The sequence below is a fragment of the Corticium candelabrum genome, chromosome 8 (genome assembly GCF_963422355.1).
Source record: "Corticium candelabrum chromosome 8, ooCorCand1.1, whole genome shotgun sequence".
In the NCBI taxonomy this organism is placed as follows: Eukaryota; Metazoa; Porifera; class Homoscleromorpha; order Homosclerophorida; family Plakinidae; genus Corticium; species Corticium candelabrum.
Window position 1 is genome coordinate 611,131 of NC_085092.1, and position 21,028 is coordinate 632,158.

Genomic DNA, 21,028 nt, shown 5'->3' on the forward strand with positions numbered 1-21,028 from the left:
GGGTACTGTTTGCTTACAAAATAGAAGTTGTGCTCAAACTTGGGTGCCTGAGCCCCCTCAGCACCCTGTTCCCTCCCCGCCCCGCTGAGGTTAACTAAGCAGACAGCTATAGTATTCCTCAGCAAAGATTCTATATGCCTTGTAACTCTTTCAATAATTGTACAACGTACCTATCTTTCCTCCAGAGCACCTCACATGGATTGTAAGTGGCTTTCAAGGTGTTGGAATTCACCCTCTGTCACTTTCAACTGACTGAAAAGTTAAAGACTAAGGATACCTGTAAACAGAGAGTGAACTAATACTTTGAAAAAGCAAGGAACACAAAAGCAAAAGGAAGAGCCAGAATCCAAACAAAGCAAAGAAAATGTAATAAAAAGAAAGCACAATGTTGTATGTGATGCTATAGTCTATGCTATTAGTGTGCAAACCTTCGTCACATGCAAGACAAGTTTGGACCTATCATTTGTCCCAATTAAGTGACTGTCAAAAACTAGTTAAATGTACATACAAGACGTGAATTTTACTAAGTAATTCTAAGTCTCTGTAAAATAGGCCTCATAAAAGTCATAAGTGCAAACCATGCAAAATTTAAAAAAACCAACACAAAATTTGCTATAAAAGGTAAAACCGTAAAATTCCCAAGTTGAAATTTCAAAAGGCATGATGTGAATTTTGAATACGTTCAGTGCAAGTCTAATCTACTTGAACTGCAGGGTCTCCTTTTACGTACCGGACAACAAAATAGCACACGCTTGCAGATTTTCCAAAGCTGAGAAAGCTCACATCCGGGATAGGCTAGCACTGCATCACAATTACTGTTGATGTCATCATATTTGTCGTAGGACACCAAATTCAACGGCAATCTCCCTTTCTTGGATACAAGGGTAGCTCTGCACAAAAACTTGCAGTACCGTACCGAATCTCCCGAATGTGTTTATGATGCGCATGCTCAAAAACCACGTGTTGTTCAACATGGCGGCACCACGTTTGCAGCCCGTGTCCATCTTCAAGCAAGGTGCGGGAGAGGAGAAGGCTGAAACGGCAAGGACATCATCATTTATTGGTGCTATTGCTGTTGGAGATCTTGTGAAGTCAACCCTTGGCCCTAAAGGAATGGACAAGATTCTCGTGTCTGGGAACAGTGTTACCATCACTAACGATGGAGCTACCATATTGAAATCATTGGGTTTGAATAATCCAGCTGCTAAACTGTTAGTAGAGATATCTAAGGTGCAAGATGACGAGGTGGGAGATGGAACTACAAGTGTGACCGTCCTGGCCGCTGAGCTGCTGAGAGAAGCCGAGCAGTTGATAGCACAGAAGATACATCCTCAGACAATAATTGCAGGTAACGTAATTCCTTCATAGTGCTGTTCAAAGTTTGCACATGCGCAGAGATCTATAGACAAAACTACTGCAAAGATGGCTATTTAGGTGTTGATTGAGTTTAAACTTTAACTTAATTAATTTAAACAATGCAAATTTTGGTGCTCACTGTGAACTGAGTGTGCTTTCCTACTTAGAGGAAGACGTAACTAGGGCAGATGTTATGTGTGAGAACGAGACGTGTGCTTTCCTGGTCACATGCATAGCCTAAGAAAACCCTGATTTGACTCAAAATGCAAAAGTGCTTGTTGAATTTTACCGAGACTGAGGTGTAGCAATCTCAGTTTCACAGAATTAAGCAAAAGTTCCGAGAACTACATCTAAAAGACCTAGCTACTAGACATAGTCTAACACAATCTCTTACTGCAATGGCTCCTCCCAATTCAGGCTATAGAGTGACTTCAGTCAGCTTTGCCTTCAGTGCAAATTAGAGCATCTAAATCTTCGGTTACTGAGTCTTTGAAAAAGTGCATCATTTTCAAAGCGATGAAGTGTGCATGTTGAACGTGAGTGTGCACATTTAAGTTGCCCGAATCCTAAGAATTCTGTTAGAGTATTTCTGCGCTTTTAACAGCATGCTGGTAAAAGTGGGGTTTACCAAAATTAGCGTTGACCCTATCTGGTACCCAATACTGAGGTATGTCGTTACAGACTGAGGTATACGGGTCCTAGGAATTCCAGACACAAGCGACCGCGTAATGCTAATCTGCTCGTGCTTGATGATGGCGGCAGTTGACGCAACTACAAAGGGTAGAAAATCATATCCAATTCAGAAACAGAGTGAAGTTTTAATGAGATGGCAGCTTTGGAAGGTAATATCTCAAAGACGGCAAAAGAATGTGGTGGGGTTCTGAGAAGCTGCGTGCAAACTGGATAAAAGGTCAAGAACAAATTGAAACGATGAAGAAGGACAAGCAAGTGTCGTGTAGGAGGAGAAGGAAAGCATCAGCAGTGGCTGAATTGAATGAGACAAAAGAGAAGAGCTCAGTTTCCTAAGTTAGAATTTTGCCCCATAATATACCGAGGTATAATGACACTTGCTATACCCTGTAATTAACCAGCATGCCGTTAAAAGCGCAGAAGTACTGTAGAATGTAGTGAAATGTTTCCGGAAGGGCTAATTACTAAGTAGGAAACAAGAAAGACACTCACTCAACCTCTAAAACATGCACAGACACAAGTATACTAGTTAGCTAAGTAAAGCCTACTCTGAAACACCTACTACATGGCTTTGATGGAATTATGATGTTTTTGTTCACTGTCGCACTTTATTCTATGAATGTAATATGATAAACCCAAAACAACAGATGGACCCAGAGGCATATTGTTTACATTTTTAGTAGGTGGGTTATTCAAATCTTGACTTAATTAAGCTTTAGTTTATAGCATGGGTTATAGGGATGCACCATTGTTAGTGACTCTAAGCATGGAGGGCATTCAAGGAGATAATGACTGATTCCCAGGTGAGGTCAATTATTATCTAGGTGATAAGCCCAGAGGGCAGAGGTGTCAATAACCATCATGGGTCATGGATCCTGTTACTCTCGCATAGCCAGACCCTTCCCCGCCTACATTCGCCGGCGTGGTAAACAGGCTTTGATCTTTTTGTTCGCCCCACTCAATTAGTCCCCTGCATTCAGAGGAACTAAAGACCTCTTTAGTGGTGCCTAAAGAAAACGGCTGAGCACATGTGTAGGAATGAGATCATGTTAACCGAGACAGGATAACGATCGGAATTGCCCACCTAGCTGTAGCGCATCTGAATCATATTACGGTATCTATTACAGTGTGAAGATGTATGTTTGACTGACAGAAAGAAAGAAAAGCGGCCTAGGAATACACACCGTATGGTCATCGAAGTTGTGTGGTAAGCTTACATACGACTGGTGTCACGCGCGTTGATGGTGTGATCGATGTCTGAAGGTTCTTTTTCGTGGCGTCACCGGTGGAAGCCGATGACAGTAACAGCTAGTTGCTATTCAGGCACTACAACGCCTGCAATGCCCGAACCAAGGCCAGTTAATTTGTAACTAATAATTCAGACTCTACCCACGCATCCTACAGACTTCGTTTAGGCATTGCAGGCATTATACTGCCCGAATAGTGAGTAGCTGTTACTGTTAGTAGCTGCGTTTCATCATAAGCTTCCATCGGTGACTTTGTGTCGATGGCGAGCGCCTATCAAAGAAATCAATCACACCATTGACGCGCGGTGACACCTGTAATAGGTAAGCTTACCACACAACTTTGATGTCCTACCGTGTATACTACTAGTCCATTTTTCTTTCTTTCTGTCAGTCACACCTACATCTTCACGCTGTAATAGATACATAATATGATTCATATGCACTAGCTAGGTGGGTAATTGCAATCCTGAATTATCATGTCTCTGTTGACATGATCTCATGCTTACCGCTTACCTGTGCTTAGTTGTTTTCTTTAGGCATCGCTATCGACCACTAAAGAGGTCTTTAGTCCCCCTGGAATGCAGAAGACTAATTGAGTGAGGCGAACGAAAAGATCAAAGCCTGTTCACCAGATCATTTCTTGCTGGCTGATGTAGACAGGGAAGGGTGTGGCTGTGCGACACTAGTTACAGCCCATGCTATAAATAATTTGAATATGTCATGTGCCATTTAGAGTTGGTGTGGTAGCAGTTTTGAAATCACATTTTACAGTTGCTGTCATGCAGAAAGAGTGACTTTCCACTGTAGGAATGCTTTGCTTACACCTTTTGGTGTGCAAGAGCTGCTAAACTATTAGGAAGAGAAACATTTAGCATCTTTGTAGGGAGCATCCCATAAGTTCACACTTATTACCTGAAGCCCGAGTATCTGGGTTAAGGGTACAGTAGTCTGGTGGTGACTACGGGGAGGACCTGCACCCTTTGTTTACACGCCTGTATTGGAAACCTTACCTGAGACCAGTGGGTTGGGCTAAATACCTCAGTATGCAAAACTTTATCACTTAATGAGATGATTACATACACTGGCCAGGTTTAGCACTGTCTATTTTTCAAAATGTAAAGCATTTTGAAAGGACATAGAGGTCATAACGACTTTCAAATTGAAATGTACCAAATGGTGTAATTTCTGCTTTGCTGTGTATTTCTTTTGATTACAAGTCTATAATTTGCTCTCAACCCTCTCAGAAAATCACAGTTATGTGCAGCTTTAATATGTGTAAAGTGTGGAACTTTTTGTGCAATACATGAAAGTAAAGCACATTAGCAGAACACCTGCCAAATCATCTCATTAGCAGAAGGGATGGCAACAGAAACAGAAACTTGAAACAAGATAGCTACTGAGACTTCCATTGTAACTAGGTAGCAAGGTAAAAAAGGAACAAAAGTAAGTAACAGTGTAGTCAATGTACTTGCACTTTTACATCAAAGCTAATGTCACTACCAACTAAAATAACAAACATTCATGCAATGTGTAGTTGCATGGGACTTTCCAATGTAAAGGTCAACAGAAACAACGCTGTCACAGAAACACGGAAAGTACAAACAGCACAGCTTTTCCAACCTACTTGAAAAAGTTGACAAGCTTTAAGTTTGTGTTGCATATGCTGTTTTTCAACGCTCTGCTGAACCCTCTGGCTACATTGTCATGTCATCTGCAAGGTCATTCCGCTGACTTGCCTTCTGCTGACTTGCCTTTCGCCATTGCTAACTTAGCACTCGGTTCATCTTATCTTTGAAAATTTGAAGGCTGACAACCCTGAAGTGCCATCGGAGTTGTTGCAGTTTATTGCAGCCGCAGAGAAAGGCGACCAGCTGCATTTCAAAATGTAAAGCTGTCGGGTACAGCCAAACGTAGTTAGAGTGCATTTATGATGTCGAGATCACTTTTCACCAAAGCTATTGGGAAATGCATTCACAATCATTTTGATGATATACAACAGGGATTTTTTAAAGCAGTTTGTCTCCTTGACATTAATCTGTGGCCGACTGACCGAGATGATCTTGCAGCCTTTGGTGTAGCTGATGTGTCTCTTGCTGTAGAGCACTTCCGTCGTCTTCTATTAAAGAACAACGTATTGCTGGATGGGGTAATGACAGATGGGACCTTCTTCAAGATGTAGTGGATCGATAACTTAATTGTGACACCATCCAAAAATACTCTTATGGTCACTGCTTCTGTCCCAGTACAAAGAGATATTTCCAAACTTTGTGCAATTGGTGTGCGTACTGCTGGTGTTTGCAGTCAGCAATGCCGTAGTGGAGCGTGGTTTCAGTGCTATGAGGAGGATAAAAAGTGACTGGCGGTCAAGTCTTAGTGAAGATACCTTAGATCACTTGATGAGGATTAGCGTTGATGGTCTGCCATTGGCACAGTTTGACGCTACACTTGCAGTCCAACGATTCTTCAGCACTTTAAGGAGGCCACACGTTCAGCCATATGGTTAAAAAACCAAAAGTTAATGAATAGCATATTTTGCTTCTAAAATTTGCATGGGCAGGGTACCACTTACTACTATTCAAGTAACTTCGTTTCCACTTAGCTAAAAGGAATTGTGTTATAATAACAAATTTAATATTATCATCACTATTCACGGTTTGGCACTGACTATGAACTTGTGCCTGTAGACTAGAAAAGCATGAACTGTCTGGGTATTTAATTAATTAATCAATTGCTCTGTTTTGCAAAAATATGGTTGCGACGCAATTTTGCATTACTGCTACTCAATTTGCAATTTGTGTAGCAATACCGCTACGCAAAAAAAGAAAAAGTAAATTATGCCCTGATGTCCCGTAGTAGAACAGTGCATCTTGGCGGTGTGTTGATGATGTCCTTTCAGCTGTATGGCATTACCCTCGCATTTTTTACTGCATGCCAGTATATGCCAAAGTTGACCAGGGTGCCAGTATACTCCGGGGTTTACCGGCATGCAGCAAAATGCGGGTCAAATGACTGCTTCTCCGGGTGTGCATGGGTCATTCACAATAAGACTAGAAAACTTAGAGAACAAGACTGCAACACTAAAATGTAAATTTCATCAAGTTCTTTCTATAGATATCCTTTGCTTCTTTATCTAACGGTACAACTTACAGCATCAGTAGTTAATGTTCAGTTATCAACTTGTTCCATATCCTCTCCTTCATCTTGTTCTTTATTTTCTCCTGTGTCTGGAAGACCACTAGCTTCTTTGTCGTTAAACTGCCTCACCTTGCAAGATCAGTTGCAGTCTTTGGTGAAGTCTAGCAGATGTGTCTCCAGAGATTCCACAGCTCAAGAATGACTGGCAGATTATGTCAATAGACAAGGCTTTGCAACATTCAGACACCCAATGCACCACCAGGTCATAGGATGCTGATTTTCATTTGCCAGAACGAGTGTTCTCTACTTCTCCCACTGGATCCACTTCTCTTTCATTGCTGTCTTAATGGTTTATTCCAGTGGACATCTGCGGGCTGCAATACTGGAGTCATTACCCGAGGCCTGGATATCTGGGCTAAGGGTATAGTAGTCCTCTGGTGATGACCATACGTATACACGTATGACCATACAACTGTATTTATACTCGATTAGCGCAGATGCAATTGAAGCTATTCCGACCAATAGACGAGAAGTGGTGTCATTACCGACCAAGAGAGGAACGTGATGTCATCATAAGGCTCCACCTGTCTTTGTTAGCGGCTAACAAGAATTCGACCATTGGTCATCCAGCCTGTATACCGTACTGACGTGATTAATACCCCACCCCCATGGTTGGCTAGCATCAAAGGTAAACTAGGGGATGGGACTACTCAAAACCTGACACCTGGAGGTGTTAATTGGCGGAAGTAATTAACTTAATCAATTGACAAGTAATTAACCACCTGACAAGCCATTCTGCACACACTTCCTGTCAATGCTAAATTGGTTGGTGGTTTTTGACACCACCAAGCCATTGCCTTGATGCCATTCAACAACGTTGATCTTGTATTCAACAGTGAAGCTACGATATCTCTTGGGCATAGCTGCCTAGAACACCTTGCCAAATGAGTAGGCAATTAAAGAAGCTAGTCTATATAGAAAGCGTCAATTAGCCCCAATAAAAGAACAAAAAGATGTGAAAATCTTAGGACCTAGACCAAAGGTGGGGATGGGACTTTACTTAAGGCCTGGGTTATTAATCGCGTCAGTACGGTGTGTTGTCTAGTTGCCTTAATGGTTTATTCCAGTGGACATCTGCGGGCTGCAATACTGGAGTCATTACCCGAGGCCTGAATATCTGGGCTAAGGGTATAGTAGTCCTTTGCTGATGACCATACGACTGTATTATCTGCGCTAATACGACTGTATTAGCGCAGATGCAATTGAAGCTATTCCGACCAATAGTGTCATTACCGACCAATAGACAAACGTGATGTCATCATAAAGCTCCACCTCTCTTTATTTGCGGCTAACAAGAACTTTACCATCGGTCGTCCAGCCTGTATAGGTTGTCTAGTCGCCTGCATTGGAAACCGTGGGTTGGGCTAAATACCTCAGTCTGCAAAACATTATCACGTGACAAGATATGATTACATACACCAGCCAAGGGTTTAGCACCTGTGCTTCTCTATTCTTTCCTCCTGTTATTATTGCTACTTCAGTGTTGTATGTAGTGTTGTTTGAAGAATGAAATGGTACTTTTCTCCGGGTGACTTGGTGCACTGTCCATGACAATCAGAGATGGTGGGCGAAATCTTGCTGGTCGTTTTTCCATACACTTGGCTTCCAGGCATTCATAAGTTCTGAAGTCTTGTAGCCTTTTTCGTTAACTTGCACAATCACATCATTTGGATACTTCCCTTTGGGAGCATGCTTTAGTCCCTTAAAGATTACCATTGGAGCAAGCTTTGAGCCGTCAGCCGTTGCTGACGACGCAACTGTGTATCTTAGCTTCTCCTTTCCTGTGGTCTTTGTTGGTATAAACTTGACCCCTTGAAAGTCATGTGATCGTGAACTTGGCAAATCAAACCATAGAGGTGCCTCATCCATGTTGCCAACAAACTTCATTTCAAACTTTCTTGTCAAAACCTTGTGTTCATATTGAAGGAAGTTCCCAGCAAGATCTTTAGCATGGCTGGGCATTGTCTGTCCCTGGCTTGTGACGCTTCTACAGCAAAGACTGTGATGTGATAGAAACCTATTCAGCCAACCATTAGAAACTTTAAATTCAAGCGTTGAATCTTCTGGAAAGATTTCACTGTACATCTATTTGGCATATCTTTTGATACTGCCTCCACTCATCGTGACTCCCTTCTGTTTAAATCTTTCATCCAACTAACCACTCTTTCTTCCAGATGTGGAAACTTTCCCTGTTTTTTGTAAATTATTGGTGCTTAGCACGTTTCTCCTCTTCCGGACTGCTCTGTGGCACTCCCGTTTGGTCTCTTGCAGTGATTCTCAGTCCTGCACCCAATCCTGGACACATTGCTTAGAAACTCCACATTTTTGGCTGTCCTTGACTTGTTGCCGCCTAGTTCGTCATGCTTTGAAAATATGCTCAGTTTCGTGGCAATGCTATAAATTGTTTTCCATGTGCTAGACTACTGTGGTCTTCAACACTTGTTTGCTGCTCTTTGACCGCAGACGTGTCTCCCTCCTGCCTCTTGAGAGTGCCATTAATATCCTGCTCCTTCATCACGGAACATGGTTGCAGTGTTAATATCTATCGCGTCACCTTCACCAGCACTACCCCTACCCCACCCTATACTGGCATTCCAGTTTAGTTACCAGAACTACCTCATGTAAGTTTTGGTAAAATTCGCATATACCAGCATGCAGCAAAATGTGGGGTAATACGGTACCTCTTCAGAAACCATTTCTCATCGTAAACATGTGTACAGATCTTCAACAAACAAATATGAAGAGTTCATAGATGTGTTCATGATGTGTCATGCGAATGTTCTTTTGTCTGCATGAAGTCAAGCGTGGTGAAGATGATGCATGGAGAGGTAGGGGCACAGATTTACAAGGTTATGTCTGCCGTGTTGTCACTAATTTCCAAAGAGCAGAAACTATTCTTACCTGGGCAAACTAATGGTTGTCTTGACTTTTGCTGATGGTGTTGTGTGCTCATCATCATCATTATGGCAATTAATGAGAGAACAGTGTTCCGTGTCAATCGAGACTGGAGACACCGATAAATATGTGCGATAAGGGTTTTGAATAGAGGAGGGAGGTAGGGGTCAAGACCTACTTGAAATGTGTTGCATTTTGAAAATAAATGGGAGGCTTCCTTCTGTAAAGTAGATTAGGCATCTGACTCAACAATTTAGCGATTGTCGATTTGATGTGGGTTGGAACTAATGGGATAAGTAGTGGTTGTTGGACAGTTGTTCCTGACAACTGTATTGGATCATACAGAGGCTCTGCTATAACTCTAATTAATATTATACAGCAAGATGTGCTACAGATGTGCTACATCTTTCTAAGTAGAACCCTGACTGGTGACTTATTTTTCATTCCTCACTTCAACTTACAAATCAGATTCAGTGGCAGTAACTTTACGTTTTGCTACACGTGACATAAAGAATTGAAGGGAGAGACTTTTAAGTGTGGTAGTTGGTGATCAGGACTACTCTAATATATTTGACTTTTCAAATAGAATTTTTATAACCTGTTATTACAATATTACTATTTTGTATTTCAGTTACTATAAGGTTTGTTTTCTTTTGTGTGAGAGGACTGCTTTGCCAAGTGCAAGATTAGAAACAATTAATTCTCGATGGTGCAATCCAGTTCTATCTTGTATTTGCTGTGTGTCAATTCGTCGTGTTAGTTGTCTGATATCTTACTGTTTGTGTTTCATCTAGGTTGGCGCAAGGCCGTAGAAGCAGCACGCGATGCTCTTACAGCTGCTGCTAGCGACAACAGTGGTGACAGTGAAAAGTTTCGTCGTGATCTATTGAACATTGCTCACACTACGTTTAGCTCTAAGATTCTTCATCAGCACGAGGGCTTTGCACAGCTGGCTGTAGATGCTGTGCTGAGACTGAAAGGTAGCACGAATCTTGAAGCCATCAAAGTACTGAAAAGACTAGGAGGATCACTCAGTGAGTCGTATCTTGATGAGGGATTTCTTTTAGAGAAAAAGGTATGTCTTAATCAACTAATGATAGATTTTGTAATGAAGCAGACAGGAGCATGTACTCATGTATGGATGAGTTTATGGGTGACCGTGTCATCATTGCATACAGCTAACTTTGGAATTACAATCTAATCTTATGGAATTGAATAATTTATAGATAGTTGCAAATGTAATTGATTTGGATTATGAAACTAGCAGCCATCTACGATTTGATCGCTGTAACTTGCATGCTACCTGTAGAGTGTTCCCTTCTGAGTTTAGTTGGATCTTGGGGTGTCGATTTAGAATTTTGTAATAATTTCAGAGTTTACTTCTGAGTACACATTTTTGAACTCATTTGAGATTTTGACAAGATTTTCATATTCTGAAATTTTTATAGTGATGGTTAAAGGGGAACACCCACCAAATACTAAAACTTGTTGAAAGAAAGATACAAGGCCTACTATCTTCCTGCAGGAAGCTTGTGTCCAGCCAACCACAGGAGCAGAGAATGGGCTACGAGTTGTTCAGACAATTCCCCTTATGCAGCACAACTCTTACTCTCTGTCCTTGTTTGGAAGTAACTACTTTAGGTTTAACTGTACCAAGTGCTCCTAACGCACCCAAAATGCAGCGAGACATGATCTATGAACTAGTTTAAGAAGGGTCTCCTTTTGAGGCTCCACGGTTGTATTGACACAGTAGATATATTACTTGTGTGATAAGTTTGGGGTCCCAGTTTGCTTTAGTCCATAAATCACAACTTCCCACCATGTGTCTTACAGTCCTTGCCTTGAAAAGTGCACAGGTATCGGTCTTCCTTGCTAACCATTAATCAGAGTTACGCTCATGCCACATACGGGTACTAAACACACACACACAGGTAATTTCAGAGATATATTTCTCTGTTACGGTAAACATCTGCAGTAAATGGTTGCAAAGGGTTGTGTCATGAAGTGACTGCTTTCATCTGAGAGATTGCTGATTTTGGTGAGAGTTCTCCTTTAAGCCATTCAACTTGACAAGAGATATTGTGTTACAGTACAGACAGACATGCAGACAGACTCACAGACAAGGACTTTTTTAAAATGTTACAACCTATCTTTGGTGTGCTGTATAGTGACTGTAAGTTCATTGTCAATTACTTACTTCCAGTGGGCAAGTTTATACAGTTTTAAGTGAGCATTTGGTAGGACAATTTAAATTATGTTAATTGGTTTGTGGGAGATGTCTGATGATGTATTACATTGCAATAAGTCACATGGCACTCTCAGGATTATGTATGTGTCTAAGGTAATAAAATTTTTCTGCTCTGTATACAACTATGATTTAGTTTTTAATTCTTAAACTACTAAATTAAGCAATTGGTAAATGTACTTTCTATTTTGAATTCTAAGATGGTTGCAGTTGTAGGAGCAAGTGGATATTTATATTTACTATTTTTAGACGTGTATTGTAGACAAATATGTTGTGATTATGTACATTATGACTGTATTTCTAGGTGGGTGTGAACCAGCCTAAGAAAGTTGAGAATGCTCGTATTCTCATTGCCAACACACCCATGGACACAGACAAGATCAAAGTGTTTGGTTCTCGTGTTCGAGTGGATTCTACTGCCAAAGTGGCTGAATTGGAACGAGCTGAGAAGGAAAAGATGAAGCGGAAAGTTGAGAAGATCCTTACTCATGACATCAATGTGTTTATCAATCGTCAACTTATTTATAACTATCCTGAACAATTGTTTGCTGATCGTGGTGTAATGGCTATAGAACATGCTGACTTTGAAGGTATCGAACAACTTGCTCGAGTCTTGGGAGGAGAGATTGTGTCTACATTTGATCATCCTGAGTTAGTGAAATTAGGCAAGTGTGATCTCATTGAGGAGGTCATGATAGGAGAGGACAAACTTCTAAGGTTTTGTGTGTGTGTGTGTGTGTGTGTGTGTGTGTGTGTGTGTGTGTGTGTGTGTGTGTGTGTTTGTGTGTGTGTGTTTGTGTGTGTGTGTGTGTCCGTCCGTCCGTGCGTGCCCGTCTGCGTGTGTGTGTGTGTGTGTGTGTGTGTGTGTGTGTGTGTTTGTGTGTGTGTGTGTGTCCGTCCGTCCGTGCGTGCTCGTCTGTGTGTGTGTGTGTGTGTGTGTGTGTGTGTGTGTGTGTGTGTGTGTGTGTGTGTGTGCATGGCTGGCTGTCTCTTTACCTGTCAGTATGTTTATCTAGTGTCATTCTTCGTGTTTCTGTCTTCTGTATGTAGTTTTCATTTATCTGGCCGTCTGTTACTTATGTCTATTATTGTTTGCTTGCTTAATACTGTTTATTAACTTAGATTCTCTGGAGTTGCTCTTGGTGAAGCTTGCACTGTTGTTTTACGTGGTGCCACTCAGCAAATCCTTGATGAGGCTGAGCGTTCTTTGCACGATGCTCTTTGCGTGTTATCACAGACTGTTAGAGAATCACGTGTCGTCTATGGTGGTGGCTGCTCAGAAGTTCTAATGGCAAATGCAGTACGTGAGCTGGCGGCCAAGACTGCTGGGAAAGAGTCGGTTGCTATGGATGCATTTGTTCGTGCTTTATGTCAGTTGCCTGCCATCATCGCTGACAATGCAGGTTATGATAGCGCTGATCTCGTGGCACAACTGAAAGCTGCTCACATGGAGAAGAAGGGTACTGCCGGACTGGGTATGGTGATTGTGTTTGTGATGTGTTGAGAAAGGATGTGTTTGTGTCTTGTCGTTGGACCAGGTGCTTTATATGAATCAGTATAGTTGTGGAGACAATTCTATTTTAGTGTATTGTTGTTTGTTGTGGTTGTTGTTGTTGTGTGTTGTTTTGTTTGTTATTTCAATAATCCTTGGCTTGATACTATTTTTAACTTTTGCATAGATATGATTAATGGGACTGTGGGTGACATGGCTGCTATGGGAGTGACAGAGTCTTACCTTGTCAAACGCCAGGTCCTTATATCGGCAGCTGAAGCAGCTGAAATGTTGTTGCGTGTTGATGACATTATTTCATGTGCCCCGCGACCAAGACAACGCGATCACGGACATTAGAATTGTGAACTCCATGTTGACTAATGGACATTCAGTTAGTTTTCATTCTTTGTTTGTGGTGTTAAATGTAGTTTCTGTTGGTTGTGCAATAAGAATGGTTGCTTGTGTGCTCAAGGTTCATAGCATCATCTTATTTGTGGCAGTAGCCTGCACAATACAATGTGCACTGAAACTTTCCTAATCTGGACAGTATGGGACCAGCCGCTGTCCGGATTCTAGAAATATTAATGTAAGATTAGGTGAGCGTCATACCAGTTCTGCATACAGTATGCGTGTACATGTGTACTACAGTTGCATACGTTACGTACTCATTTTCCTACACATTGACACGTAGTAGTCAAAACAGCTTGAGAATTGAGTGTTCATATGAGGAGTTCTTGCCAAAGTGCTACCCTTGGAATCCCAAGGCCTGATATGCACTGGGTAAAAATGTTCGAGGTGTCTGGATCTCGGAGGTTCAGATTGGGAAGGTTTGAGTGGCCATGTAGTTTATGTAGAAATACTGAACAGTAAGCTTTGGGCATCTGTTCAGTATTTCTTTGAACAGCACTAAGTCTAACCGTTGAGGTACTGTTTTTGAACTGATGAGATCCTGGGCTATTATAGATTAGTGTTCCACTGATACCAAGTTTTGCTGATACTACACCAAGACCGATACCGATACCAATACTGACATTTTAGTTCTTTGATGTGATCTAGAACTATAAACTATTAAATCAGAAAGAGCATTTATTCAAAAACAAAAGTGTCAGCATTAGTACTTTAACATGTCTTAGACTCTACGACAACCATCTTCCTGATGAACAATGAAGTTCCTGAGCATGGTGATGATTGAAGAGTCGTACTATACTACTGCCTCTTTTGCATCACTTTATCTCCCCTATTCTGAATCCTCCAGCAGCCTATAGGTGTCAGTGTGCTTCTCTGCAGGTGTTTTCTAGGATTTGATGTATTGTAAGTTCTTGAGCTCGTCCCACCTCTCGAAACAAATATTTCATACGATGTGTTACAGTTGTTTGCTGCTGAGACTGCAAAAAAAGACCCAATGCCACTGGCACGAGTTGCCATTGAACCACATTCATTGACCCTTCAGTTGCCAGACTCTCGTGCAAGGTATCGGCAAGCAAAGTATTACCGATACCAATAGTACTGTCCAACTCCAGTATCGGCGCAGCATCAATTATCATACCATTGCTGTACCATTATTTCAATGTCGGTTGTCATAGGTTAGGCTGACATAGAGTTAAAACACACTGGCCGAATCCATCTGTTACTGTGTGAGCAAGCAGATGCCTAGATACAGGACTCTTTGAAAGAGGGGTCCAATTGTTTTAGTAGCCATACCTCATAGCAGCAAAATCTGTATTATGATCCACAAAATCAGCAACTTGAGTCTGTATTCTGGTTAATATCCTATTCATTATATGATTACGCATGTAAGTTTAGATTTCAACAACTGTGGCATGGCATCTCCAGCAATAAATTGACTTAAGAGTACTTTCAGTTCAATTTGATAAAAACCAAGAAATGAGATCCACAGTACTTAAAAATCAATGAAACAAACAGAACTCAAAAATTCTGTTAGAATGATGTCTAACGAACTGTTGAACTGCTAATTCATACAGTCAATTTCAGCACCTCTATGCTTGCACGTATAAGTGCTCCTGTACATGTATACTAGTATGGAGTCCTGTCAGCCTTCCTTCACCCATGGATGACCGCAGCTAATTCGTGGTTCGTCTTAATACAGAGAAGGATCTTTCAGCCTCGCAGCTGCTAATATGGCAAAGTGCACCAACTATAAGAAGTTGATGGATGAATAGAAAGATATCTGGGTCACACTACTGGAGACCATCAAGCAAATTAGTTGCTAGATGCTCATGGCCAGTGGCTGCACGGTCCTTTCATGCTGTAAACCAATCGTGTTCTTCATTCTTCAACACGGCAGGATGAAATGAGGTCACCTGGTTCCAGTAAGCCAATTGGTAATGACATGGTCTAAGTGGACGTATGGTTGGGTGCATACGTATAATGGGTGGATGATACTATATGGAGCAATTTCACTCCCATTTGGCTATCATGCTGAAATTGGTTCAAAATTGACTCAGCGAAGGTTAAATGTCAACAAATTTGGCGTAGTAGTTGACTCGATAGTAGTTACTGGTCTAGTAGTCATTTCCAAATTACCCCTATAAATTTGTCTTCCAGTGATCTGTGGCTGGGTCAATTATTCCCAATTTCTTGTGCTACATAATACTTCGTACATGTATAAGTGCTCATGTTTCCTGTCATTGTCAGCTCTAAGATCAGTAACCTCTTTCTTTTCACATGAGCTCCTTTCAAGCTGAGCCAACTTGTGGCAGAAAGCCGAGCCAGCTCCTCGTTCACACGACGTTCAGTAAAAGCGAATCGCCTCACTTAGTGTGTGTCTCTTGCTACGCTACTAAAGTAGCTAGGTACGGTACCGTAAGGTCACGTGTGTACATCAGAACGCTCGCGCTACGCGATGTGTGTGAGGAAGTCTGGATACGCGAGTATGACGCGGGAGTGAGGGTCTGGCCACGCGAGACAACAGTACGGCAGTACGGTACCGTTCATATGGTGAATGCGAGCCGAGCCAAACGGTGCTGGCACGGCAGTTTGAGGTGGGCCATTCCAGCTCGGCCCGTGTTCACAATCTTTCAAAGCGAGCCGACTGGGGCCTGCAGACGCGGTTGTGTGAACGGGCTTTGAGAGTTACGTACAGCTCCCAATATGAATATTTCAGCCTTGTTGTCGAGGAGGGGTCATGACCCAAAACTCTCCCGTATATCCGCTTGGCTATGATAATGCAATACAAATACAAACAGTAAACCCACAGAATACAAAATCAACAATCAACAGTCAATGCATACATGCAAACAGCTGTCATGATAGAAAGTTAGTCTCTTAGTATGAAATACGTTTCTAGTTCCATTGGTCAACATCCGCATCTCAGCATGGATAAATCATCTCAGCTCTATAGCATACCCTCCAGGTACATAAGTAGAATAGATAAGGCAATAACAGCTTGATTAGCGACAATACATGTAATACTGATATCATGAATCATTCGTATCGACCTCCATTTCATAACAGTGGTGGCAATTTGAGTTCGAGTTCAATGTGCTTCCAGTCTTCCCCTACAATGTCATTCAGAGTCCAATTTCTATCTTCTACTTCAAAAATTCCGATACAGAGAACACACTTGCTTGAGTCCACCTTTTCAGACAGAGCGAGTTCATTCAGTGACAACTGAATAATATCTCCCACATTGCAACTGTCTGTAAGAGCAATTTCACACGTCCTAGTCGAATCCTTCACCCGCACCGTCAGACTTGTCGGCACGCCCTCGAAGCTTAAGAGACTCGCTGGGTCGTCCGTCGATTTTTCTTCAGATCGTTGAACAAGCCTAAGCGTCACGTCTGCTGTCCCATGACCATCATCATGTGCTCGAAAACGAGAGACAACTTCATTCCACGTCCAGTTGTCTTGCAAGCTCATCGGCTCGTTGTGCGTGTCCAAAGCTACAATCGCCTGCTCATCGAGACCGAAAAACGTCTCGGCAAATCGACGAAGTTGAACAACAGTGATCGACGTATCGACAATCGTGCCCGATAACTTCGTGCCCATGTTGTCGGCGTGGACGAACGTTAGGGTGAGCGGACTGATCTGTCGTATGTCCAAACCGTTGGAATATCCGAGCTGAAATGGTATGCACTTGCGGTGTAACGAAGCAACCTTTCTAACGTAGTCTTCTAATTCTACGTCTCCTTTCAACCAGACTGGGCAAGACGCGAGACGTAGAACGGGTGGGTGAAGAGATGAAAACGCATCGACATATTCCGGTAGCCACGACAAGAAGTCGACAAGATCATCAATCGTCGAGATCGGTAGCGAATTCGTTTGCTGTCGAGGTAGACACAGTCGGTAAGATCGACTGGTTCTGCATCTACTGTCCGTCTCGTCGTCTAGACAGAGTGTCTCTACGTCTAACGTGAACGTTTCCGCGTTAGACTTTTCCCTTAGCGTCAAACTTCGAGGCTCAAACGTTGCGTTACTGACGTAGCAAAACGGCAAATGCAGCAAACGAGGCAACACACACATACTTCGAGAATCAATCAACAACAGCTGCTTCCTACCGTCCGCCACCGACACTCGTCCATGTTTCTCCTCCATTTCTGTGACCTTCAAGATCTGATCGAGCAGTCGAGTAACGACGCAATTGTTAGGCACGGACACCGAAAAATCTCGCGAAGACTTTGAAACTATAACTCGCCATTCTCGCGGAAGTTTTGTAAGACAAATGTGTGGCTCCGATTGACGTTGATGTCCGTATCTTTCTGCAGCATAACCGACGGACACGTAGTCCGCGATAGGATACAAGACGGACGAGCTGGTAACGATCTGAGCATCAAACGGTATCCCAGACATTTCTGACGCGTAACTTGCCGCAGTTTTCATTGTCGTCGTCAGCAGGGCGGGAAGTCGACGGATCGGTTCGGTCGTGTTACTATCGGGACTAACGTGCACAGAGCGTATCGACTCGCGAGGAATAACACACACCTCGCGGATCGTATTGCAGAGTGCTTCGTCATCAAGAGGAGGCCACAAGTAGAAAGAATGAATGTCGATGTCTTGCGCATCGGGCAGGTGCGGTACGTCCTGCAACACGTGACAGATAAAGTCTCGCATTCGGGATGGAATGACGCTACAACAAGTCAGTCGAGAAGTCGAGAAACGAGTACATTTAAAGAGACGTTTAGCGGACGTGTTGCAGCACATGTGTTGTAGCTGATGGGAGGATAATTGTTCTAGACGTTTGTCATTGTCGAGCACTTTTCCGTCTCTGAGATGGATGACACCCGTCACGAGTGCCCAGTTGCTGGCGTCACAACAAAACGTGAGAACAACAGACAAGACGTCTGCCACTGTAGCAACGGCAGCAAACTCGGCATTAAAGACACATCCGTCTCGTGTGGTCTCCACTCTTGCGTTCAACTTACTAGACCGACCCCTGATCACGTGGTCTCCGTAGACGTGGATGCATACGACCCTCGTCGTAGCTCGAGAAAATTTCAACATAGTCACGACATTGGTAGACGAATCGGGCAACGGTTGTTCGTCGTCTTTGAGCACCAAATACGATTTGTTAGTCAGTTTCTCTCCATCCGACTGACACAGTCTGTGTCGAACTGTAAATTTCCCGTCTCCTTGACTTTTACCGTCGCGAATGTCATACTTGCGAGGCTTTCGGCTGGTAGAAGAGTCAAGCACGACAACAGACTGCATGGGAAAAACGTTATCACACACACGCACAACCTCGGCGTTGAAAGAGAAAAGGGACGCTCGCCGGTATTCACAACTCTTCCACATTTCTGGCCCGTGACTAAACACACAGTCAGAAAGAGTAGTCGTGTCACCTTGCGGTAGGCAGAGATCTTTCCACATATGATCATCGGAGATAGCAGGCGTGTGCTTGCTTTTGAATCCCCACATGACACGCTCCCTTGCGTCTATCAATTTCTGCCTCGTGCTTGCATCCGTTCTCACAACAAACGTAAGAATATCAGAAATGTGCTTGACCAAGACGGTCGGTGGAATGCACGTCATCACCAAGTTCTCAGAAAATTCTCTTCGATAGCTAGTCTGACAAGAAGACAACAATACGTCGACCAACGAAGACTCTACCTTGAGTTGAATATCGGGAAAACATTCCTGGACGAGTTTAGTAAAGCATTCACAATGCTGGAGCATCGCGTCGGGCGATTTCGACGACAAACGATCAAGAGCGGTGCTCACGTCGTTGGCGTCACTCTGAGGAAGGGGCTCTCTAGGAAGAGAACGGAGATGCGCATAAAAATAGCGGCAATCCACTAAATGCTTTGAAAGCAATGTATGGACGCTCTTAAGATATTCTAGCGTCGTCGCTGCCATTCTCGGACACCGTTGAAGACAAGAGATTTTGAGGTTATGCTTTCCAGCAAACTGTGCCAGCGACATAGCATTGATGTTCTCACAAGATGTACTTACAGAGACGGCAGAAGCAAGCACAGAAAGATTTTCCAACAGCTCGACGCATTCGTCGAGTGTCTTCTCAGCGATCTCCCGCCCCAGATGTCTCCTTTGTTTGTCATTCAGACTTTTCTGAAATTGCTTCGACAAAGGCTGCACGGTAAGAAAGTCGGGCAACTTGGGAGAAGGAGAACGACTCGGTCTTTGTTCGCTGTCTAATGGAGACTGCAAAACCAGCTTCGTACGGCATCTTTGAATATCGATGCGCCTTGCTTGCATGATAAACTGTTGAATGACGAGACGCTCTACTTTGCTGAAATCAAACGAAAGAAATTCTTGTTCGGTGTCCGTTTGACACGTAGAAAGCAATGTATCGAACTCGTTTCGTTCCAGAGTGATAAGGCCGTCACCGTTAAAAGAAGCCAATTCAATTTCCGTTTCTCGTGCTTCATCCAAGTCACACAAACTTAAAAGTCTCTTAATTTTCTCGTCCTCACAATAGCTTCTGTACGCTCTAAAAGAGTCCAAGACGGTTGCATGAGCGGTCGATAGTCTGGACATAGCTCGATAGAGCGCGTCTGGTGCGGATGGTTCTGGTAGAGAACAAACGTATCGTAATGACGTTTTTTCGTCGATTGGAGAAAAAGTGTCGTTAGACAATTCCGGATTTGCACTTAACTCTCCGTCTGTTGCTGTCACAATACAGTTGAAAGCATCGATGCCTTCACTCAGTATTCTCAGTTGACTCTCTTCTGCACGTCCACTCTGGCATTTAGCATAGCTTGCAACAACTGTCTGCAGTAAATCGTCCAGAGAGTTAGCCATTGTCGCTGCCCTGGTGTGAACTAACAGGTAGAGACGACACAGAGGCATAAACTTGTCAGTGAGCGTCAACATAACGTAGTTTTCCATTAGAGTTCGTAAGGGACTGTCGTCTGGTAGAGCTGGTACAGCATTTACAAGAGCCTTATTGAACTCTTGATGTGTCACAACTGTTGCCTGTTTTAGTCTGAACGCTTTCAGTTGTTTCATTATTCCGCCATCTTCAGGAAGACTTCTTGTTATTTCCTCCGTCTTCTTCCAAACGGGCAAGAACACATGCTTAAGGAAATACTTTTCTGCCGAGTTTCGAGAACTCTTGGTCTTGTAGGAGTTGCAAAGAGGAGAAGTCTTGTTGCATTGCCTGTGATGTGCTGCATAACGACTCATCACGTGCTGAATGGACAAGACCACTTTACTTGAAGAGTGGCCGTAAGTTTGATACAGAGCACAAAGCGATTGATACATTTTGTCCCAACAAAAACTGACAAGTTTTTCTTTCGTCGTCTGACCCTCCATTTTCATCACTTCGTCTTCAGTAAGAACACTAAAGCATTCCCCGACTGTTTCTTCAGCGTCATGAAGAATGACATACCACAACAGAGACGCAAACGTCATTGCTGTAATAATTCGCACGGACTGTAGACTCAAAAATTTGTTTATACGTAGAGGTTGTCCCCGTTCGTCATACTGATGACA

The 21,028-nt window shown here is 42.8% G+C and overlaps 2 protein-coding genes across 2 annotated transcripts; one reads left to right on the forward strand and one right to left on the reverse strand.

Annotated features, from left to right (window-relative positions):
* Positions 1-961: 961 nt before the first annotated feature.
* Positions 962-13,591, forward strand: LOC134183269 (T-complex protein 1 subunit beta-like). The gene is made up of 5 exons (XM_062650761.1): positions 962-1,348; positions 10,178-10,458; positions 11,933-12,345; positions 12,751-13,103; positions 13,308-13,591. The coding sequence occupies exons 1-5, from the start codon at positions 973-975 to the stop codon at positions 13,475-13,477; spliced, it is 1,593 nt and encodes a 530-aa protein (XP_062506745.1). The 5' UTR covers positions 962-972; the 3' UTR covers positions 13,478-13,591.
* A 2,673-nt stretch (positions 13,592-16,264) lies between these two features.
* Positions 16,265-20,551, reverse strand: LOC134183378 (uncharacterized). Its single transcript, XM_062650888.1, has one exon. It carries the CDS (start codon positions 20,540-20,542, stop codon positions 16,586-16,588), a length of 3,957 nt encoding a protein of 1,318 aa, XP_062506872.1. The 5' UTR covers positions 20,543-20,551; the 3' UTR covers positions 16,265-16,585.
* Positions 20,552-21,028: the final 477 nt, after the last annotated feature.